General features: G+C 42.3%; 1 protein-coding gene across 1 annotated transcript; it reads right to left on the bottom strand.

Annotated features, from left to right (window-relative positions):
- Window positions 1–2,243: 2,243 nt before the first annotated feature.
- LOC116123414 (xyloglucan endotransglucosylase/hydrolase 2-like) lies at window positions 2,244–4,131 on the bottom strand. Its single transcript, XM_031409184.1, is given in 4 exon segments — window positions 2,244–2,809; window positions 2,885–2,975; window positions 2,978–3,077; window positions 3,793–4,131. Coding segments are annotated over 4 exon segments (870 nt in total). The 5' UTR covers window positions 4,075–4,131; the 3' UTR covers window positions 2,244–2,412.
- Between the last annotated feature and the right edge of the window lie 17,738 nt (window positions 4,132–21,869).

The raw sequence follows: 21,869 nt of genomic DNA, 5'->3' as shown, positions 1-21,869 counted from the left end.
GAATTTATAGATGTTGATACAAAATATATATGTAGACAGTAATGATAATATATATATATATAACAAATTAATCACACATATGTATTGATCATATATTACAATAGACCCTCATTCCATTATGAATTTATGGGTGTTGATACAAAATATATATAACAAATTAATCACACATATGTATTGATCATATATTACAATAGACCCTCATTCCATCATGAATTTATGGGTGTTGATACAAAATATATATGTAAACATTTAAAATATTTATGATAATTTATGTAATGATAATAAATATATGATAACCTATAATTTTGATAATTTCATAACATATTTAAATTATGATTAATATATGTATGATAATAATTTTATATATACACAATTACACATTATATATATAACAAATTAATCACACATATGTATTGATCATATATTACAATAAACCCTCATTCTACTATGAATTTATGGGTGTTGATACAAAATATATATGTAAATATTTATAATAATTTATGTAATGATAATAAATATATAATAACCTATAATTTTGGTAATTTCATAACATATTTAACATATGATTAATATATGTATGATAATAATTTTGTATATACGCAATTACACATTATATATATATATATATAAAACAAATTAATCACACATATGTATTGATCATATATTACAATAGACCTTCATTCTACTATGAATTTATAGGTGTTGATACAAAATATATATGTAAACATTTAAAATATTTATGATAATTTATGTAATGATAATAAATATATGATAACCTATAATTTTGGTTATGATTAATATATATATGATAATAATTTTGTACATACACAATTACATATTACACACACACACACACACACACACACACACACACACACACATATATATATATAAACCCAATTTCACATTTTCCCTTACCAAGCCCAACCCAAATTTTAAAACAAAAATCCAAAGTCCAAACCCAATTCCACATTTTCCCTTACCTAGCCCAAAATCCAAATCCGTATTTACGAGTTAGTCGAACACTGGTCATTTTGTTAATCGAACGAACACGAACAATCATCATATGTTCATTCGAGTTCGAACACGAAATCGAACACCCGTTCTTACTTATCGAACGAGTTTCGAACAGGGCTGTTCGTTCGTGTTTGGTTCGAATGCAGGCTTAGTATAAACTGGCCTTTTACTATTGGCATCTGAGTAGTGTGAGGTTGCGGTTAACGTCTTACAAAAAAAAAAAAAAAACAAAAAAGATGTTGACCAAATATACTTAAGATACCAATACGATAGAATGGTTGCCCATTCTAAGCATTAGTGGCCGCCGCTTTAAGAGGGATTCTCTCACAAAAGGGTCACATGATAAAAGATAAAGCACAAGGCATTCAACGAGATAGAGACTGCCCCTTTTTTCATATAATAATATCGGCTGCTCATTTGTAGAAATAATGTTGACATTGTGTAGGGCAGCTATAAATTAGAGTTAAAAACACTTAACACCACTTAGGTTTAACTATACTTAGGTAGCTTGGCGGTTCATTTGAACTCTTAGATGTATATTAAAAAAATCATGAGTTTGAATCATCACGCTATTAATAAGGGATAGCTATTGAAAGTTTACATGACCGTTAACTTCAGCAAGCTGGCCTGAACACCCCCGAATACCAAAAAAAACAAAAAAAAAAAAAAAAAAAAAAAACCTCTCAAGTATTATATACTAACAAAAAAAAAAATGGAGTTTTTAAAATAACAAAATTTTCATTACCATTAATGAACTATTAATGAGCCTTTAAAGTTTACATCGTTTTTAATTAATAAATATTACCAAATTGTCTTCCTCCTATTGATTTAATACCTAAAAGAGAAATTAATGTTATTTTCGAAACCTCAAAGATATTTTTGTTATTTATTTATTATTATTGGACTAACTTAAGCGTACCTCAGCCAATCTTTCAGGATTCTAAAACTATCGATCCGATAAAAGTTCTAATGGCTACCCTTTTAACAACCTAAGAAGGACTCGAACTTATGATATCTTGAATAATACACCCAAGAGTCCTCATCGAACTACTCAACCACCCAAATATAATTAATATTTTTGTTATTTTATCATACTCGAAGAAGATTAATACCATTAACTCTAAATTATACTTTAAAAGACATCAAAATTCCCAATTGATTTTAGAAATGTGAAAAGGGTGACCTCCATCATAAGAGAGGAAGAAAATTTTATTATCAGCTATAGAATTTACAACCATCGTAACACAAACAAAGAAACAAGAAAGAAAACAATGTGATTTATTTAATTATAACCCCCAAAAAGTACCAAGCAGAGTGAATCTTGAATAAAGAGGAAGCTGTAAAGAATCAACACCCATCAACTATTTTACAAACAAACAGCGTTATCTTGAGAAATCAGAACCTTGAATGTTGTTTGCACTCAGAAGGGACACCTTGAGGGAAGCGTTTTAAATCAGTGCAGTAATTGTAAATCATGAAATATTTCTGAACCCATCTCAATCTTCTTCTGCTTGTGGCGTCAAGCTCATTGTTATTGGACTGCCATGCAGCATCAGACAATGAGGTTGATGATTTTGAAGCACAAGAAGTACAAGCAACGGCATTGAAATTGCGGTAATATGCAGTAAAAGGAGCCTTTGACCAATCAGTTTTCACAAGTCCACCTCTTGTAGCCCAATCGTCAGCATTCCAAAGACTTGAGTAAATCCTCATTGGCTGGTTCTTAGGGAATGGTACACCAATTGCTTCACCATTTTTGAATACCCTTATGGGAATGTTATCCACCAAGAAACTGAAACATTTAATTGATACAAATTAAACCCTTTTAAAACGAAAATAAACTAAACCCTTTAATTAAGGGACTTACATGATGTGTTGGCGTTTCCAGATGATGGAGTAAGTGTGGAAATTTCTGGTGGGGTCAAACCAGAGATAAAATTGTTGCTCTCTGTTTCCTTTCCTTGAGTGAACACATTGGTGTGAAGAATGTAAGGATCACCACTAACGTTTCCCAGGAACTCAAAGTCGATCTCATCATGGCTTGGCCCTTGAGAAGACAACTGCACCATATTCAGGGACACACGACAAGTTAAATTTAAAGGGCATAACTTCAATATAAAAGTGGACTCAAATTTATAAGGAATAATGTCTATTAAAAAAACCAAATTAAAGATTTTTGAATGGGACGGAAGCCTCCACTCATTAATATGTGTCTGTCCATGACCATATTTATTAAACATATTATTTACCTCCAAAAATTTTGTTTTGGATAAAACTTTTTCATATAAATTAACATATTTTAAGATGATTGTGTAATTTTAACTTAAAAATAAAATAATTAAAGAAATTATATGATAAACATGAAGAATTGTCACATTAGTTTAGAAGGAATAATTTGTACACTAAGATTAGTTTTGTTTTTTATTAGGAAAAAACAAAAATATAAACATAGACTCATAGCTTGGAAGAAAAAAATAAAAACACTTTCGGTGCGTCCAATCAGAGGCGTTGAATAATGCATGTGCAAATATATGAGACGCCTCATGATTGGCTAAATGGATATAAATCTTTACACCAAAGTTTCTCTCCGTTGCATGTGAGCACACAGTCGCTACCACTAAAAATCCATCAACTTTCTTGTGTGTATTAATATTTTTGGAACTATTGCTATTTCTAATTAAGCATTGATCATTGTATTTTAATATAATAATGAGGAGGAGGAGGATAATTTAAAAAAAAAAAAAAAATTAAAGGGGAGCAGAAAAAAATACATACATAATAGGCAGTAACAGTGCCAGCAGAGTTTCCAGCGACAAGTTTGAGCTGCATATCAATCCTTCCAAATAGATACTCTTTCTTTGACTGAAATCCAGACCCTGAAACTTTGTCTAAAGACAAAGAAAGAAGTTGTCCTCCATTAAAGACCTTGGCTCTATTGCCACCCCATGTTATATCGAAGTCTTGATGGAAGTTACCAGCAGCTGGAGAGGCAACCACCATCAAGCAACTCACTACCACAACCAAAGAAAAGCCATTGAAACCAAAACCCATTTTCATTTAAGTTTTATTTGGACTATGATAGCTTTAGCTTGTTATGAATTTTGATGACAAGGGAGGTCATATATATATATAGAGAGAGAGAGAGAGAGAGAGAGTATGGAATGGGATGGGTGGGCAAGGCCACGCGTGATTATTAACTCGAGGAGCTGCCTAAAGCTGTTGCCAGCTTTGCACACCATCACAGCTGGAACCTTTTGTTTGGGCATGCATTCTTTATGTCCTTTTAATTCTTTATTTACCATAGTAATTCTACTTAAACAGACATATATAATACTTTCAGGATTTATTAATTTTTGGATGATCAGATATTCAATCTGATTGGTACGTATTTAATATAATTTTTTAAAATTAATAAATACTTTATGTTGATGCTCGATTGCGCACCAACCAATTGTCACGTGTGTGACACTGTTTTATGAATTTTATGCTCGTGACAATGGATGCCTTTCACAGAAATAAATGAAAAGGGGCTTTTTAGTGGTTCGGATGCTAAGGTAGCAATCCTACGTCCACTGATTTTGTATTGATTTTGGTGTTGGTCAGGTCGCTAAGCGTACTGACTACAAAAAGTTATGAAAAGTGAGCTACTCTTCTCTTTTTTTACAAGTGAGAGTTTTGTTTTTTGGTAATGAAGTGAACCAACCCCCTTAATGGTGAGGTTTTTCTACATTTTAGTAAAATGGAAGCGTGTAATCATCATTAAATCTATGGGTTGGTGTGATTGTCAGCACGTCATCCATCTTCACGTCCCGTTTTCCTTTTTTCCAAGCTGACTTTGCATGACTTGCTGCAGAGAGATGGACGCTGGTAAGCTCCATGTTTATTCGCAGGTCTGACTGTGCGCACATTGTCCTGACAGGGGCAGGTTACTCCTGACGCCCTCCTTCCACGTCAGCTCTTTATTTTCCCGTGCATAACAGAAGCCCCCTAGTTTTTAAGGTTCGAGAACGAGCCTTGAAACTAAGTCACACGGAGACTTTGGTCGCTCCGACCTGGATGGACGGCTCGCCTAAAGACTCGTGCGAACACGGTCTCGCGCGACCTCGCGCGATCCCTTGCCCAAACGACCTGACAATCTTTATCTCAGCGACCTGGACTGGTTGGCGCTCCTTAGTAGTTCAATGAATCTGTCCCTGCGCGTCAGTGCGCCTCTGCGTTACCCGTGTCAGACACATTAAATGCGCGTGTGATGACCCGACGCCGTTTTGACAGTATTGACCGTTTAACCGCTTTGAAACTGACAGCCCTAATTACTGCATTAATGCGACGTGGGTTTGAAATGGCGCCCCTTTTAACGTCATTTAATGCGCCGTGGGGGCGCATTTAATGCGGAGGGTGAGGGAACTGCTGTTTCGACTCCGAGGGTGGTAACCGTCGTTTCGCTATCCTTAAAAACTTGGTATTTTTCAGATGAAGTCACCGAAATTTCTTTCGCTTTGGGTGACACTTTGGCAAACCAAGAACCATTTCTCCTCCCGATCGATGCTTTTCAGGCAACCGGAACGAGTCTCTGCCCTACTCCATATACACAAGAGTAAGGTTCTCTCCTTTTTTTTTTTTGGTATGGTTTGGTCGAACCACGGTTGGGTCTTCCGGTTGTTTCACCGGAGTTTCGACGCCGTTATTGGTTTCGAGCCGTGGTGGCGCTCGAATCACCTCTAGGTTTTAAGTATTTTGTCCCTTGCTGCCGCACGGGACAAACATGAGCCCAAATGACCATGTCTTGTCGATGTTGCAGACTGAATGGAACCGTCAACATCAGGACCGAGGGAGGACCAGCTCGTCCTCGCGGGAGCTCCGAGGACGCAGCTCTCGACGTCTATTCGGTCCTTACCTCCGAGGAATATGCCAGAATAAAGCGACAGTTCGATATCCGTACGAGGTGTTCCTCGACCACACTAGGCCGTCACGACGCCCACCACGCGCTTTGCCGCGATCTCTGAGGAGATCTTCAAGGGTGGAGGGGGATTCCCTTCCATCCTTTCATTAGGTCGGTCCGGATCATTTCGGATCGCACCATGCAGCTGACGCCAAACGCGTATGTCATCGCCGTGGCGATGTACATTGCGTGCTGCGAGAACGGTTTTGGGCGAGCCGTCGCCGCTGGAGCTCGTTGTCGCCTACTACCTGAAGAAGAGTGGGACAAAGAGTCTTCCTACGTGTCTCGGCGACCTAACATTGCTGCGGGGATACACAGCTTCCCAACAATGCGGAGGCCTACGAGACAAGGTTTTTCTTTTTCTTTAAACGTTCACCGCCACTTCCAGGATCCAAGTAGGTTTTCTTTTGTGTGGATTTGTTAATTGCTCGCACGATCGTTAGCTAACGACCTGTTTTCTTATGCAGTTAATAGAACGACCGCCAAGATTTACTCCGCCGACCCGAGCAGGCTCTTTCCTTCGAGTACTGAACGAGAACAGCGGACGCGAGGAAGCTTGTGACGACCGCGAACCTGCGAAGTACGTTTTTTTCACACGATAAGGCATCATTAGAACCCTTGGACGGTGGTTTGCTGGTAGCTTTTTGGGTCGTGTGTATAATTCTCATACTGACAAAGTTTAAATGCAGAGACCATGCCCCCAAAGGAGTCCGGGCAGTCCCGCCGAGCGCCATTTGTTTTCCCTCTCGATCAAGGAGGGAAAGGGAAAGGGAAAGGGAGGCCGAGGCTGCTCGCGCCATTCCCGCACAACCGCTGCGAACTTCTCGCCTTCGCAGCCTCGCCCTGCACAAGAAGCGACCAGAACAAACAGGTCGCTCCAGCACCTCCTGCTCGCCCCGGGCGGAAGGCTCCGGCCCAAAGGTCCAGAAAAGGAAACAGGTCCAGGTCGAAAGAATCGTGAGACCGAATCCGAGGAGGAGCCCCTCAGGACGCGCCAAGATCCGGAGCCGGGAAGGAACCCTCGAGCGGGGCGGTGACTGGCGACAAGGCGAGGACGCCCCTGTTCTGGACTCGTTCGGGAGTCTGCCCGATACTTGCAGCCTATTGTATATGTGCTCGAGAGCGACTATCGGGGTCGTATAATGAATTTGCAGACGCGGGTGACGACCTGATGGCCACCTCGTTTCAGCAGCATCTAGTAAGGTAAACCAGCTTACCTTGAATTCCTATTTTGATTTTATTTCTAACTCGTATACTGCTCGCAGGGTTGCTTGCGATGAGGATGTCCATGGAGAAGACCGGCTGGGGGCCGCAAAGGAACGAGCGACCTGAGGCGGAGGCTCGCGAAACTGAAGCAAACTTGGAGTCCGTTGAAGCGGAAAGGACCCAAGCGTTCGAAGCGGCGAATAGGTACCTGAACCAAAGGACTGCTGCTACGAACAGTAGACTTCCAGAGGCAGAGCTCGATCGGCTTGTCAGGAAGTCAGAGAACTTCAAGGACGACCGCCAGGCTTTCTAGAGAGGTCGGAGAGAAGGACCAGGAGCTTCAGGCGACCTTTGCACGGGCTCAGCGAGCGAAGAGGATAGGCGGTGTTCCGAGCAGAAAAGGCTAGCTCTTGAGGCCGAGCTCCAGGAGAGTCAACGAAGGTCCTCTCTCTGACTGATGAATGCAGAATCAGTCTAGGAGCTGGAAGAGAAGGCCGCGGACTGGGCGATTGGGTGTATCTAACACCCTGCGAGCAAGGAACCCGGACTTGGACATGTCCGCCCTCCCGGAGGGTTGGCAGGCGACCTTGCGGATTATGGCCGAAGAGACGACCAGGCTGCCGCGGCCGCTCGGGACCCCCAGGCGGTGGCTCTGGCCCGAAGGGCCCTCCCGACCAACTTAGGCTTAGTGTACTGTCTTTGTTGTAATCGGGTTTTTTGAATTTTCCTTGTAAATGAAGTTATCTATTCTTCCAGTTCGCTCTTTCATTATTTGTGTACATTTACAGTTTGCGATTTACATAATTGTCTACAAAGCGAACAGAACACATACGAACTGTTTTAAAAGCGAACACGGTAACACTTAAAAAGGAAATTTACAAAATATGATTTGTTTCAGGATTACTGATAGTACGGCCGGAGGTGCTCGGCATTCCATGCTCGGGCTACTTTGGAACCGTTCAACCTTTGAGATGGTAGTCCCCGGTCTAATTATTTTGTCGACCCGGTATGGACCTTCCCAGTTAGGTCCTAATACCCCCGCACTCGTTCTCTGGTCCCGAGAGAACTTCCTTTAGTACAAGGTCTCCGACCTGGAAGTCTCTTCGTTTGACCTTTGAGTCGAAGAACCTCTTTGCTCGCTGTTGGTAGGCCGCTATCCTTAGCGAGGCCTTTGTTGCGTGCTTCTTCGACCAGATCCAAACTTGCTCTCATTAGTCCTCGTTTTCGTTCTCATTGTACAAGTCCCTAAGAGACCCGGTTCCGACCTCTACAGGATCATTGCTTCAACCACCATAAGCTAGCGAAAATGGAGTTTCCGAGGTGGAAGTCCTTGGAGTGTCCTTTATGCCCACAAGACTTCGGGAGGTCGTCAGCCCAATTTCCTTTGGCTGCCCCGAGCTTGGCTTTCAGGTGTGCTTGATGGTCTTGTTGACTGCTTCGACTTGGCCTATCGCCTGGGGTCTGGCGACTGAGGAAAAATTTTTTAGGATGCCCGTTCGTCGCAGAACTGCCTGAACTCCTCATTGTCGAACTGCTTTCCATTATCTGAGATGAGGGTGTGAGGAATTCCGTAGCGGCACACTATATTCTTGAAAACAAGTCCTTTAGCTTTCTGGTCGTGATCGCGGCTAGCGGCTCGGCTTCGACCCATTTCGTGAAGTAGTCTACCGCGACCACGGCATACTTGACCCCCCCCCTTTCCAACCGCATGGGGCCATGGTCGATTCCCCACATGGAAAAAGGCCAGGGGCTAGACATAGTGATTAGCTCGTGAGAAGGGGCTCGCGAATGTTCGCGAACCGTTTGGCACTTGTCCACATTTCTTGACGAAGTTGTTCGCATCTTCTTGGATTCGGGGCCAGTATTATCCCTGGCGAACAATCTTGTTCGCCAGAGACCGAGCTGCTGTGTGTTACCGCAGATCCCTCATATTTTTTCCCTCATGATGTATACTCTGCCTCTTCACTGGTCACACATCGGAGGAGCGGGCACTGAATCCCTCCTGTACATTGGTCCCCGATGAGCGTAAAGCGAGCGACCTTGTTCGCAGGACCCTCCTGCCTCGACTTATCGTTGGGTAAGGTCCCGTCTTTGAGGTACTGTACAATGGGGTTCATCCAGAATCCGTCTGAACCTCGTTCACGGCCTGCTCGGCCGGCTGACAGTCGGAGCATTGACAAAACAAACAGGAATGTTATCAGGACCTCCGAATCTAGTGATGAGGCAATCTTTGCCAAGGCGTCCGCTATTGAGTTGCTCTCTCCCTGGGGATCTGAGCGATCTCAAGTGCTTGAACGATCCCAAGAGGCTTTAGCTTCTTTCAGGTACGGATCATGTTCCTTCCTTAGCTTGGTACTCCCCTAGGATCTGGTTGACGACCAGCATGGAGTCGCTATATACTGATCGCGTTGCACCCATTTCTTGTGGCGAGTCGCAACCCGGCGACAGAGCCTCGTATTCGGACTCATTGTTGGTCGCTTTAAACCCAATCGGAGAATCCCATGGATTCGGATCCCCTCGGGACTCACTAGGAGAAGACTGGCACCAGCTCTTTTTCTGTTCAATGACCCGTCGACGTAGAGGTTCCACGTTGACAGGTTCTGGATAGTTTCTTGCCCAACCTCTCTAGACTGCTGCTCGCTCGGGAGATAGGAGAATTCCGAGATAAAGTCTGCAACAGCTTGCCCTTTGATGGTCGACCTAGGCGTGTACCTTAAGTCGAACTGGCTCAATTCCATGGCCCATTTGAGCAGCTTACCCGAGGCCTCTGGTTTTGGAGGACCTGCCTAGAGGGTAGCTCGTCATTACGTTAATCGTGTGGCAGGAAGTAAGTCGCAGCTTTCTGGACGCGACCAGCGGCCAGCTAGGTGCTGCCATTCCGGGTACCGCATCTCGGCATCCGTAGTCCCTTGACTATGCATAGTATACCGACCACTGAACTTTTTCCTCTTCTCGTATCAAAGCTGCGCTGACCGCGAACTGAGACACGACAGGTAGACAGCAGTATCTCTTGTGGAATTGGCTTAGAGAGGAGTGGTGGGCTTCCCAAGATGCTCTTTTATACTCTGAAAAGCCTGCTCGCATTCGGAAGTCCACTCGAATTTCTTATTGGCTTTCAGTACTTGAAGAATGGTAAACACGGTCTGTTAGCCTCGATATGAGCGCTAAGTGCCGCTATTTCGCCCGTTCAGACTCATGACCTGCTTTTTGCTGGTCAGACTTTTCATATCGAGTAGGGCTTGGATCTTTTCAGGGTTCACCTCTATGCCTCTGCTGATTTACCATATCACCCTAGACTTTCCTGATGATACTCCGAACGAGCATTTAAGAGGGTTCACTTCATTCTGTAGAGTCGAGGTATTTCAACATCTCACCAAGATCGACAATATGGTCCGTGGCGGCCTGGGATTTGACCAGCATGTGTCCACGTAGATACCTCCTTGTCCTTCCGATCTGGTCGGAGAACATTCGTTTGACCAACCTCTATTAGTCGCACCTGCATTCTGAGGCCGAAGGGCATGACTTTGTAGCAATACAGCCCCCGGTCCGTGATGAAGGTAGTATGCTCCTCATCTGGCTTATACATCGGGATTTGGTTGTATCCCGAATATGCATCCATGAAGCTTAACAGCTCGTGCCCCGAAGTGCGTCAACGAGCTGGTCGATTCTTGGGAGGAAGCTGTCTTTTGGGCAAGCCTTATTCAGGTCGCTGAAGTCTACACAGGTTCGCCACTTGCCGTTTGGCTTTTTGACCAGAACCGGGTTAGCACCCAGGTCGGATAGAGAGCCTCGCGAATAGACCCATTGCGGAGAGGTTCTCCACTTCCGTTTTAACGCGGCGTACCGCTCCGGCTCCTTGCCCTTCTCTTCTGGCGAACTGGCTTAGCTTCACTGTTGATGTTCATTGGGTACAATAACGTTCGGGTCATCCCGACATGTCTGCTGCGACCAGGCGAACACATCAATGTTCTCCTTCAAGAAGCTTATTAGCTCAAGGCGAGCTGCGGGCTGAGACAGCTTCCGATCTTAGCGTTCGCTCGGTTCCTTTGGATCAACCGACACCTCGGACAATCCTCCACCGGACCGCTCGAGGGATTTCCTGAACTCGCGGATCTATGTTATCCTCTGCCGGACCAGCTGTGGCTCGGTCCGGCTGATCGCCATAGCGTGGCGTGGTGCACATCGCGTAACGCCCTTCCCTTGTCGGCCATCTGGACCGATTTTACATAGCATTCGCGAGAGCGCTCTGCGATCTCCGCTTACCTCCCCTATCCCCGTTGAGTGGGGAACTCATTTTTAGGTGAATAATGGAAGTGACTGCCCTGAAGTTTCTCAGTAAGGTCGCCCTAAGATCCCATTAAAGGCTGATGGGCAGTCCACGACCAAGAATTCTGTACCCTATCACTTCGTCGTAATCGCCGCCGTGATTGGGACTGGATCGTTCCTTGGGGATCAGGTGATCCCCTGTAAAACCATACAGAGGCATCGAGGCTGGCTTCAGGTCGGCCTCGACCAGGTTCATCTATCGAAAGCGGATTTGAACAGAATGTTCACAGCGCTTCCGTTGTCCACAAGCATTCTGCAGACATTATGACAACCCTATCGAGGGGTGATTACCAGGGCATCTTCGTGAGGGTGTGCAAGCGAGCTGCCTCTTTCTCACAGAAGGTGATCGGTTCCTCTTTCTAGCTTTTTGAGGTCGCTGCGAAGTGTTCATTACCCAATCGGGTCGTGGCGAGCTTCGCGAGCATATCGCTCCCGCTCCTCGCGTGTTTCCTGCGAGGTGCGGGCCCCCGAAGATGTGTTAACACTGCCGTAGCCGCTCTGCGATCACGGCGTTTTTTCTTTCGTTCCCCTTGATTTTCTTTCGGGGAGTCATCAATGTACTCCTGAAGTGCCCCTTCTTGATGAGCTCTTCGATAGCCTGCTTAGAGCTCGGCACTCATCAGTGAGGTGCCCATTATCCCGTAACGGCAATCTTTTTGCTGTTCCTGGCCGTAGCAGGTGTTTTCCATGGGCTCGGGCTCGCCGAGCAAGCTGGCCTCCTCGGATTTGTCGAGGATTGCGATACGGACACATTCAGCGGAGTATATTGGGTCGCGTCGCGATCGCGACGAGGAATAGGGGCATATGACTTTTTCTGCTCATAGCGGGGTTTTTTCCCTTTCGCTGTGACGGCAGTATCTCCTTTGCGATCAGCTCGCCTGTTATCTTCCGACCGAGCTGCTGCTGGATGTGCCGTGGTCGCGACGACGGAGTGCTGCCAATGAATTCTCTATCCGGAGATGCTTTTCCTGCCAGGCTATGGAACCTGGTGAGGGAAATGTTGTCCTCAGCCTGCAGTTCTTTCCACAGGTCGGTTTGCGGCAACTCCAGCTATTATGAGAGTTCGAATGGACTCTTCTGGTGCGTGAGCCACTTTGTTGAGCTCCCTGTGGAAACGACCAATATAAGACTGCAGGGATTCGTCTCTCTCCTGCCTTATATTGCTGAGGTACTCAAAGGCATTGAAAATTTTCGGTTGGCTTGGAAATGCCGGAGGAACCGCTGTGCTCATCTGAGCCCACGAACCGATAATCCCGCCGAGAGCGACCTAAACCAACGCTTGGCATGAGAGGTCATGTCACGGCCAAGAGCGACACTTCGCAAGGTCCGAAACCTGTGGGCTCCATCAGGTCGTTGAACTCATATAAATGATCCTGCGGATCGTAGTTTCCATCGAACGGTCGCATATCTGGCATTCTGAACCCTGGGGAAGCAGAGCAGCCAATATTCAGGAGAAAACGGGGATGTAGAGCGACCTGCGCCTCTCGTTTTGCTGCTCCTTTAGCCTATCCAGAGCTCGCTGGAGCTCCTCAATCTGCGGTAAAGGAGTCAAATGGGGTCGTTTTCACCCATGGCAGCCCGCCCTCTCGTTTTGCGGTTCAGGACAGTTCGGAGTCGGATTCCTCCCTCACCTCGCTCGCATTTCCAGCCGCGCTCGACCACGCTGACTAGAGACCGCGAAGGTGGTGGATAACGCGGGGCACTTTCACGACCCTCGCGGTGGTATGAACCCCCGCAAGGTGTGGTGGCCACCCGCATGAGAACGACGGGGATCGTCCTGCTGGTGTGTCGAATCATCGCCCAGCATTCTCCGCTCGGGTTTGGTTGCGACGTGCGTTGGACAGCTCGGGATTCCCTTTTTCGCCGAGTCTTAATTTTGCCGATATCCTGCTCGGCGCCTTCTGTACTGTGCTCCCCTCGGAGCTCGGAGGCTTGTTTTTTGCCACTTGCTTACCCTTGCGCTTTCGCGCTGCAGTGCTCGCGGCACGTGCTATTTCCCTTTGCCGTGCTTTCGCGCGGCTTGCAGGTGTTTTTGGCGGTTGCACCGCACCGGCTGTCGCGGACGACATGCCTTGGTCCAGACGGTCCCACCTCTGGTTGACCGTCTGGGAGTATTGTCGAACCTCTCCAGGTAGCTTCGAATGACAGGGTCCGTTGCGGAGCCGTTGGGATTCCCAACAGCATTTTGCGAAACTGGAGGTGCGTTGGAAGGGGTGCCCCTCTGGGCTGGGGGGACTCCTTCTGCATGTTGATTCCCCTGCTCGCGGTTCAGATTGGCGGGCCATTGTAGCTGTCAGACCAGTAGGTCCAGGTTTTCCTGATGAAGGATAGACGCTAAATCGGCCCTCCTTCTAGCGCCAAACTGTTGATGCTCGATTTGCGCACCACACCAATTGTCACGTGGGTGACACTGTTTTTATGATTTTATTGCTCGTGACAATGGATGCCTTTCACAGAAATAAATGAAAAGGGCTTTTTAAGTGGTTCGGATGCTAAGGTGCAAATCCTACGTCCACTGATTTTGTATTGATGTTGGTGTTGGTCAGGTCGCTAAAGCGTACTGACGTACAAAGTTATGAAAAGTGAGCTACTCTTCTCTTTTTTACAAGTGAGAGAGGTTGTTTTTTGGTAATGAATGAACCAACCCCCTTAATGGTGAGGTTTTCTACATTTTATATCGAATGGAAGCGTGTAATCATCATTAAATCTAGGGTTGGTGTGATTGTCAGCACGTCATCCATCTTCACGTCCCTTTTCCCTTTTTTTCCAAGCTGACTTTGCATGACTTGCTGCAGAGAGATGGACGCGTGTAAGCTCCATGTTTATTCGCAGGTCTGACGTGCGCACATTGTCCTGACAGGGGCAGGTCACTCCTGACGCGACTCCTTCCACGTCAGCTCTTATTTTTCCGGCATAACACTTCAAGTTTAATATTCTAAGATAAAGCTATCTAAAGGTAGTTCAAACCCAATAAATCAATAACAAACTTTATTATTTATCTCTAAATGTCCAATGAAATTAACCCTATTTTTAAATTCATAATTTAGATTTAAATTTTAAGTTGGTTTATAAAAGATTGGGTTTAGAAGAATAAACCAGATATTATTTACCAATACATTTAGTCATGCTCGTTATGATATAATTATAAAATTATATATGAATTCTTTAAATTTATTTATTAGACTGAAATACTATTTTATAAATAAAATTTCAATTGTCATTAAGCATATTATATTAGAATGGTCCTTACTAGATAATTATTTTATATATTTTACTTTAAAAAAAAAAAAAAAAGAAGATAAGTTGATATGAAGCAAAATGAGTAGAGGACTACTATAAGAAATATTAAAAATTGGAAGAATAAGAGTTTTTTATAGATAAAGAACTCAGAAGGAATTAAGGGTTAGGTCGAATATGATTATGAAAAGGCGGTGGATGTGGATGACAGAATATAAATGTCAGTGTTACTATTCTTCGGACCATAATTATATGATGTTGTTTTTTGGGTTGAAACTATCTGATAACTGCCACGTGGAATTATGATATCTCTGGACTGACCCTATTTATTAGAGTCAAAATTAATATTTTTATACCAATCACGGGATGTGACCACCGATCTTTTATTCCTCATTATTTATAGGCTTAAGCATCACGACAAAAGTCTTCAATTCTTTTCTTTATGTACCTTTGTGGGACTGTTTATTATGAAATATATTCGAGTTTTTTGAAAATTGTCAAAACTCTATTACATTTTGTTATGTCTCAAAAGTCATTTTTATGTCAGTCTAATAAATATTTTCTAACTAATTATCAAGCTTATATCTCCTCAAAAATTTTTACCAACCCTATCTCCTTCAAGAAATGATGGGAGAATCTTTCATTGTCAAGGCAACTTGCAAACATTCATTACATTGAGTGTATAAATTGGCACTTCTCTTCTCGAAGAGGGGAGTTTGGACATATGAGAGCTAACCATAAATAATAACTCAATTCTCTCTCTGTAAACACTGTATTTCTTCATCTTTGTATCCTTATGGGGCAATATCATAAAATAGTCAAAGATCAATAAAATACAGTTGCACGAGTCCGCTTGTTAGCATCGAACCACTATAAAAACCCCTCTTGCCAATCTATTATTTTTGTTTTCCTGCAACATATAATCTCAGCTCCATATTCAAATCTCATAGATCTATCACGTGTGATTCCAAATCTGCTTAGCGTTTCTCACGTGCGAGTCGTTGGCGTCCAAAATCAGCAAACAACAAGTTTGGTGGCCCATGCAGTCCGATTTTCAAACCTGCGTCCAAGTTCCCTAGTGGCGTGCTTAGATCTCAAACCTGCATTAGAATTCTCTAATCGCATGGCCAGATCACAGATCACACAAGTTTAGAGTTCTCCAATCGCGTGGCCAGATCGCACTCGTCAAAGTTCTCCGTTACATGGCCAGATCACAGATCGCACGAGTCGCAATCTCTGATCGCGTGGCCAGCTCACAGATCGCACGCATCAGAATTCTCCAACCGCGTGGCTAGATCGCAGATTGCACGCATCAGAGTTCTCCGATTGCGCGGCCAGATCAGCATTGTACGCCTAGGTCTCCTGATACTCGGTTCAGATCGCTGATCTTTAGCTTCAATCGCATGTTCAGATCGCTGATCACACGCTGAGATCGGTGATCTCTTGTGCTCTTAGATAGAGCTCGTTATGATCTCTCAGGTCGAGTTCGTTATGACCTTTCAGGTTGAGCTCGTTGTTGCTACAGGTAGAGTTCGTTATGACCTTTTCAGGTCGAGCTCGTTTTGGACCTTCGGTAGAGCTCGTTATGACCTTTCAGTCAGCTCGTTTTTGCTCTGAGCTCGTTTTGGTCTCAATTGAGTTCGTTTAGCTCGTTATGACCTTTCAAGTAGAGCTCGTTTATGACCTTTCGGTCGAGCTCATTTAGCTCTAAGCTCGTTTTGCTCAGATTGAGCTTGTTTTGGTCTCAGATTGAGTTCGTTTTGCTCAGCTTGAGCTCGTTTTGTTTTCAGGTCCAGCTCGTTATTTTTCAGGTTGAGCTCCTAACATATTTCGGTCGTGTTCCTAATAGATTTCAGGTCGTGCTCCTAACAGATTTCAGTTCGAGCTCTTCAGTTTGACTACAGTCATTCAGATCAAAGACCTTAGTTTCTAAAGCGCGATTACGCACTCCAAAAACTGGGGGGCTTCTGTTATGCCTCAAAAGTCATGCTATGTCAACTTAATAAATGTCTTTCTGTACTAGCTGCCGAGCCCATATCTCCTCAAAAATATTCTTACCAACCCTATCTCCTTCAGAAATGAATGGATGAGAGCCTTCCATGTGTTAACCAACTTGCAAAACACTCATTATATTGAGTGTAATAATTGGCATCTGTCTCTTCCCGAAGAGGGTGGCTGGACATATGAGAGCTAACCTAGATAAGCTCAATTCTCTCCTGTAAACACTGTATTTCTTCATCTTTGTATGCCTATGGGCAATATCATAGAAATAGTCAAGATCAATAAAATACAGTGGATATATGAGTCCTTGTTAAGCATCCACCCCACTAAAAAACCCTTATTGCCAATCATTTATTATGTTTTCTGCAACATATATAATCTCATCTCCATATTAATCTCATGGATCCATCACGTGTGATTCTTAGTCCTGTTTAGCGCGTCTCACGTGCGAGTCGTTGGGGTCTAAAATCAAACGTCAACATTTTAAAAAAAATATAATTTATGTATGGGTTTTCTTAACATTGGGGATGATGTTTTAAATTGGATTAAAACATTTATTGGAAACCACTAGAAAGAGAAATAATTAGGCATCTTGATTCTAGCCAATCTAACTGGTTTACCTTTATAAATGGCTTTTGATCTTTATACAAAGTGGAATCCATTGATTTGCGTTACTGCTGGATCCAATATTATTCTCCAATACATAAGTCCCATTAGTCTAATTATTAAAGGTGAGAATTTTAATAAAATAAACTCTCTTTCAACTTTCAAATATTCTCTCCTTCCATCCATCACCTGCTTTTGGCTAACTAATTTTCACTGTTTTAATTGCAGTTGCAGGCACCTCAATATCTCACAAGGAATATGTGTTAGGAGACGGGCCATTGGTGTTTTCAAACTTTATCTAAAATTAATTTCATGTATTAATTATATTAAATTGTGTAATTTTATGTTGATGTAACTTTTGGGTGAAGCAATATATACTATAGTGAGAGTGAGGTGGGGTCACATCACACCACATTATTTAGAATAAAGATTCCAATTTCAAATCCAATGTCACATTGGACGCGTGATTTTCAAACAAAACAATGCCCCTTTCACTACCTCCCCCTTATTCATGCCAATCAACCTTCTACTTATATTAGAGATAGATTCACTACCCATGTTTTAGGTCATTCGAATTTAAAAAATATTGTTTTTTTGTCTTGTTTATATTTTTTTAATAAAAGTCTAAAATAACATAAAAACCTAAACCTAAACATTATTTTAATTATGGGTGAAACCAGTCTAAATCAATGACCACGGACCTCACATTCTTTTATTGAGAGAGATGTTTGATGATATATATCTTAATCTAAATAAGCCTAATCTCCTACTTCAAACCTCATCTTTATGGCCTCTTTCATTCGAGATTGAGTTCTTAATGGAGGTGGACAACCAAATGGAGTATTTTTCATGTAACCATCACAACACCTTTAGTGAGAACTTGTAAAATAACATAAATACATTTCCACCAACATTTACTTTGCTTTGTCATCGTTTTAAGGAGTAAAATTAAATGGTGCCATTCAACCCAAAATTTACTTTCGAAAGTAGATCGATCTCCTATAGCTTGAAAATATTATAAGAAGACGTGTGCAACTCCAACATTGTAAGGAGTGAAGTACGTAAACTTTAAAGAAGAGCCTACAACAACTAAAAATGTTCAATAAAACCCATTGGGATGTCTTCCCAAACCAATTAGGAATAGAAAGAAGTTGAAGCAAGCTACTGGAGCTAATTGTTCTGATTTGCTTCTTTGACAGACGTCACAAGCAACAGCAAACTCTCAATTTTTGTGTGTATTATTGTAATTTGGCCCATAATATCATGGAGTAAATTTCCATAATTCCTTTCAAAAATATCATATTCTTTATGGTCTTCCATCTTTTATTTTTGCACTAGGTTCTGAAACTTTCACCCCAATTGGAACTGGCCCATTGTTGGTTCCCTGGTTCTCTCTTTTAGATAAGACATCAACTACTATATTTTCCTACTCTTTAAGAGAATATGACTTATTATGTTGAATTATTTTTTAGTCTACAATTTATTGATAACTACTCTGAAATTCTGAGCCAAGGTGTATTCAAACATTATTTTTACGTTTTGAATGTAAAAACTGATTTTTAAATATGTTAAAATAGGCCCATGACTGGTTGTTGTGAATAAATTTCTTGGGTGAAAACCAATTCAGTCCCTTTGGTTTTGGTGTACTAAAGTTAAGGATTTACTGACAAATCGTCCTCAAATTTAACGGATGTTAGTTCGTGTTTAACCAAAAAAAAGGGTAAATCAGACATTTTGTTGCTTAATATTCCAAGTGATCCTCTTTATATGTTATTAGCAAATTGTCCTCTTTATTATGTATAAACAAAAAACAAAAAAATATCGAAAAAAAAATAAAAAACTAAAAGTACGTATAACAAATTACAAACCTAAGTCACTATCAACCCAGTAGAACACAGACTCGCCATCTCCACCAATTGCCGGCTGCAACCACATTAGCCCCTCTCGCATCGAACTCCCCCAACTCCACCATACCACCATCCTTGTTGAACTTTGCCCCCAATCGGTTAGGTTCTTTTAGTTCTTTTCTTGATTTCAATTTTTTTTTTTTTTTTTTTTTTTTTAACAACAATCGAAGCAGGGCTACCGCAGAACAACTAGGAGGCGAGGACTCCACCACCCTCATTGAACACCCCTATCTAAGATGTTTCTTTATATGATAAATAAAGAGTAAAACATATTCCCACCCAAGGTTTGACGAAATCCTAAGTTGATACCCCAAGTTCCATTTATTCCAGATTCTCACCCTTAAATAACACTGTTAACAATTTTTAGGGTAGTGAGGGTGCATACTATCATTGCCCTTACCCTAAATTAATAAATTATGTTTTAACCCCTAAATTACTAAAATTATAAAATTAACCATCTTATTTTGAAATTACTTCATTAACCCCAATGACTATGCACCGTCTCGGTTTTCATCGATCTGGGCTATTTCTGATGGCGGCGAACCCCCTGGTCACCTCCATCACCTTCCCCATCTTCTGTCTGTGAGTAAACGTCCCTGTATACGCACGGAAACAAAATAATATACTCAAGGGATCGTTTACATGAGCCAAGATCAAGGGTATGATTTTACAATTTTATCATAATAAGAATTTGCAGAAATATTAAACATTTTTAAGAGAAACCAACGCACTGTTGGAGGCTCCTCCAAATTTGTTGACGAATGTTTTGCTACCGATCCAAGTGTAGGAATCGACCTGCGTATGTCCAACTAAGACACTCTCAAAGAACCAAAGAGATTTTGCAGATCTTCTTTGGCTTCAGATTAAGAAAAGGTAAAATCATTTAAGCCAAACCAATTTTCTGCCGTGGGAGGTATTCCAAAAGGGGGCTACTGTGTGTGTTTTTTCTTTTAGAAGAATCAATTCCCTAAAATTGAATTACCACACACACTTTTTTTTTATGTTAATTTTGCCCTAATCCCATTGGAATAGTCCTTGGGCTCCAAACCCAAACACCCCATGTGTGCCAAACACTCCCATTTGATTTATTTTATTTTCCATCATTATCTCATTAAATCAATAATATATATTTAAATATATATTAACATTAAACAATAATGATAATATTTTAATATGTGCGAACACACATTTACACTAATTTCACTTATTTAATTTTTCTAACAATTAATAAAGGCTACGACCTCAGCAAAACTTAATTACACTGTGAGCATTACCAAAATACCCTTTCACCTTAAAAGACGAAAACCCTTCTTTTTTCTTGGATCTTAAGTTGTTTCTATATGTGTGGACCCTAGGCTCCTCATCATATCGGTAGTTTATATATCGCGATTAACACCAATTATCGTCTCACTAATACACAACCATATTGGCCCCCTAGCAAGGCATCATGGTCCTACCCGATAGATTCGGATTCAGCAAAGACTACCTGTCAACGATATGTTTACCCGTGCAATTCGCTCCTTTCATCATACGTTATCCGACAAGACGAAAGGCATAGAAATAGTGTCAACCTTCGGTTACTCTCGTATATTTATTCAGTTTCTGGACCAATGACCCGTATTTATAACTGGATAGAGCAACAATCAATCCCACTGTGGCCACATTTTTAGTGTCATTGCCAATATAGTGAATGCAACCGTGAGATACTTTCTCCATAACCTGGGAGTGATGAAATCCTCTCAATCCACCATAGTCTGATACACTCCTTGATGCAGCCAATCACCCACGTATTGACACTCTGAAAAGAACTGCGTTAGCTAGTGTCAAACTACACCAATCGTGCACAAGGCCTCCCCGGTGATCTCAGTCTCAAGGATCACATCCCACCATTCATCGAGGATTTGTTCCATAGACCTAGGGTTACTGTAACACCCCCCTTGAAATACATAGCCACTGTTTACTGCCGGTATGGCCTAAAAAATTACTGAACTGCCCTAAATGAGTTTTATATTGTTCATGGTGGTTTGGTTGGTTTTGCGGTTTGAGCTTATGTTTTAGATTTGGTGACGTGTGTACCCTGGAATTGATCAAGACTTAGCACTTTTTGGAGTTTCAGTCTTCGCCGGGGCGACAGAAAGTTCTTCGCTGCAGCGAACGATACGGCAAAAAGTTTCCTTGAGGTTTCTAAGAATTCTTCCTTTTTGGGACAAACAATGACCATTCTAACCCCAATTAGTAGGAAAAGTGGGGAGTAAAATGTAAGGAAAATTTCATGGAGAATATGTAAAATTGGGGTGAGTTTGTAAAGAATTAAAGGATAAGGTGGAAATTTCAAGAAAGAGTAAGGGCAAAATGGGAAGAGTGGATATTATATGGTTAATAAGGGTTAGTTCTCTAAACCCAGATTTTACCCCTTTCTCCCACCGCCTCTTCATCTCCCATTTTCTCTCAATTTCCTCACTCAATTTCTAAAGGGATTTTTGAGAGTTTGAGTTGGATTTGACAAAGAGTGATTCCTAAGCAAGAAGAGGTAAGAATCCCTACTTTAGAGATGAATTTTTATTCATGTAAGGGTAGTTTCCTTCTAAGGTTATGCTTAGGAATAAGGGAAGTTATGATCCAACAAGAGT

The sequence above is a fragment of the Pistacia vera genome, unplaced genomic scaffold, assembly GCF_008641045.1.
Source record: "Pistacia vera cultivar Batoury unplaced genomic scaffold, PisVer_v2 Contig142, whole genome shotgun sequence".
Classification (NCBI taxonomy): Eukaryota; Viridiplantae; Streptophyta; class Magnoliopsida; order Sapindales; family Anacardiaceae; genus Pistacia; species Pistacia vera.
The sequence above is the reverse complement of the archived record's forward strand: the minus strand, read 5'-3'. Positions and strand labels throughout refer to the sequence as shown.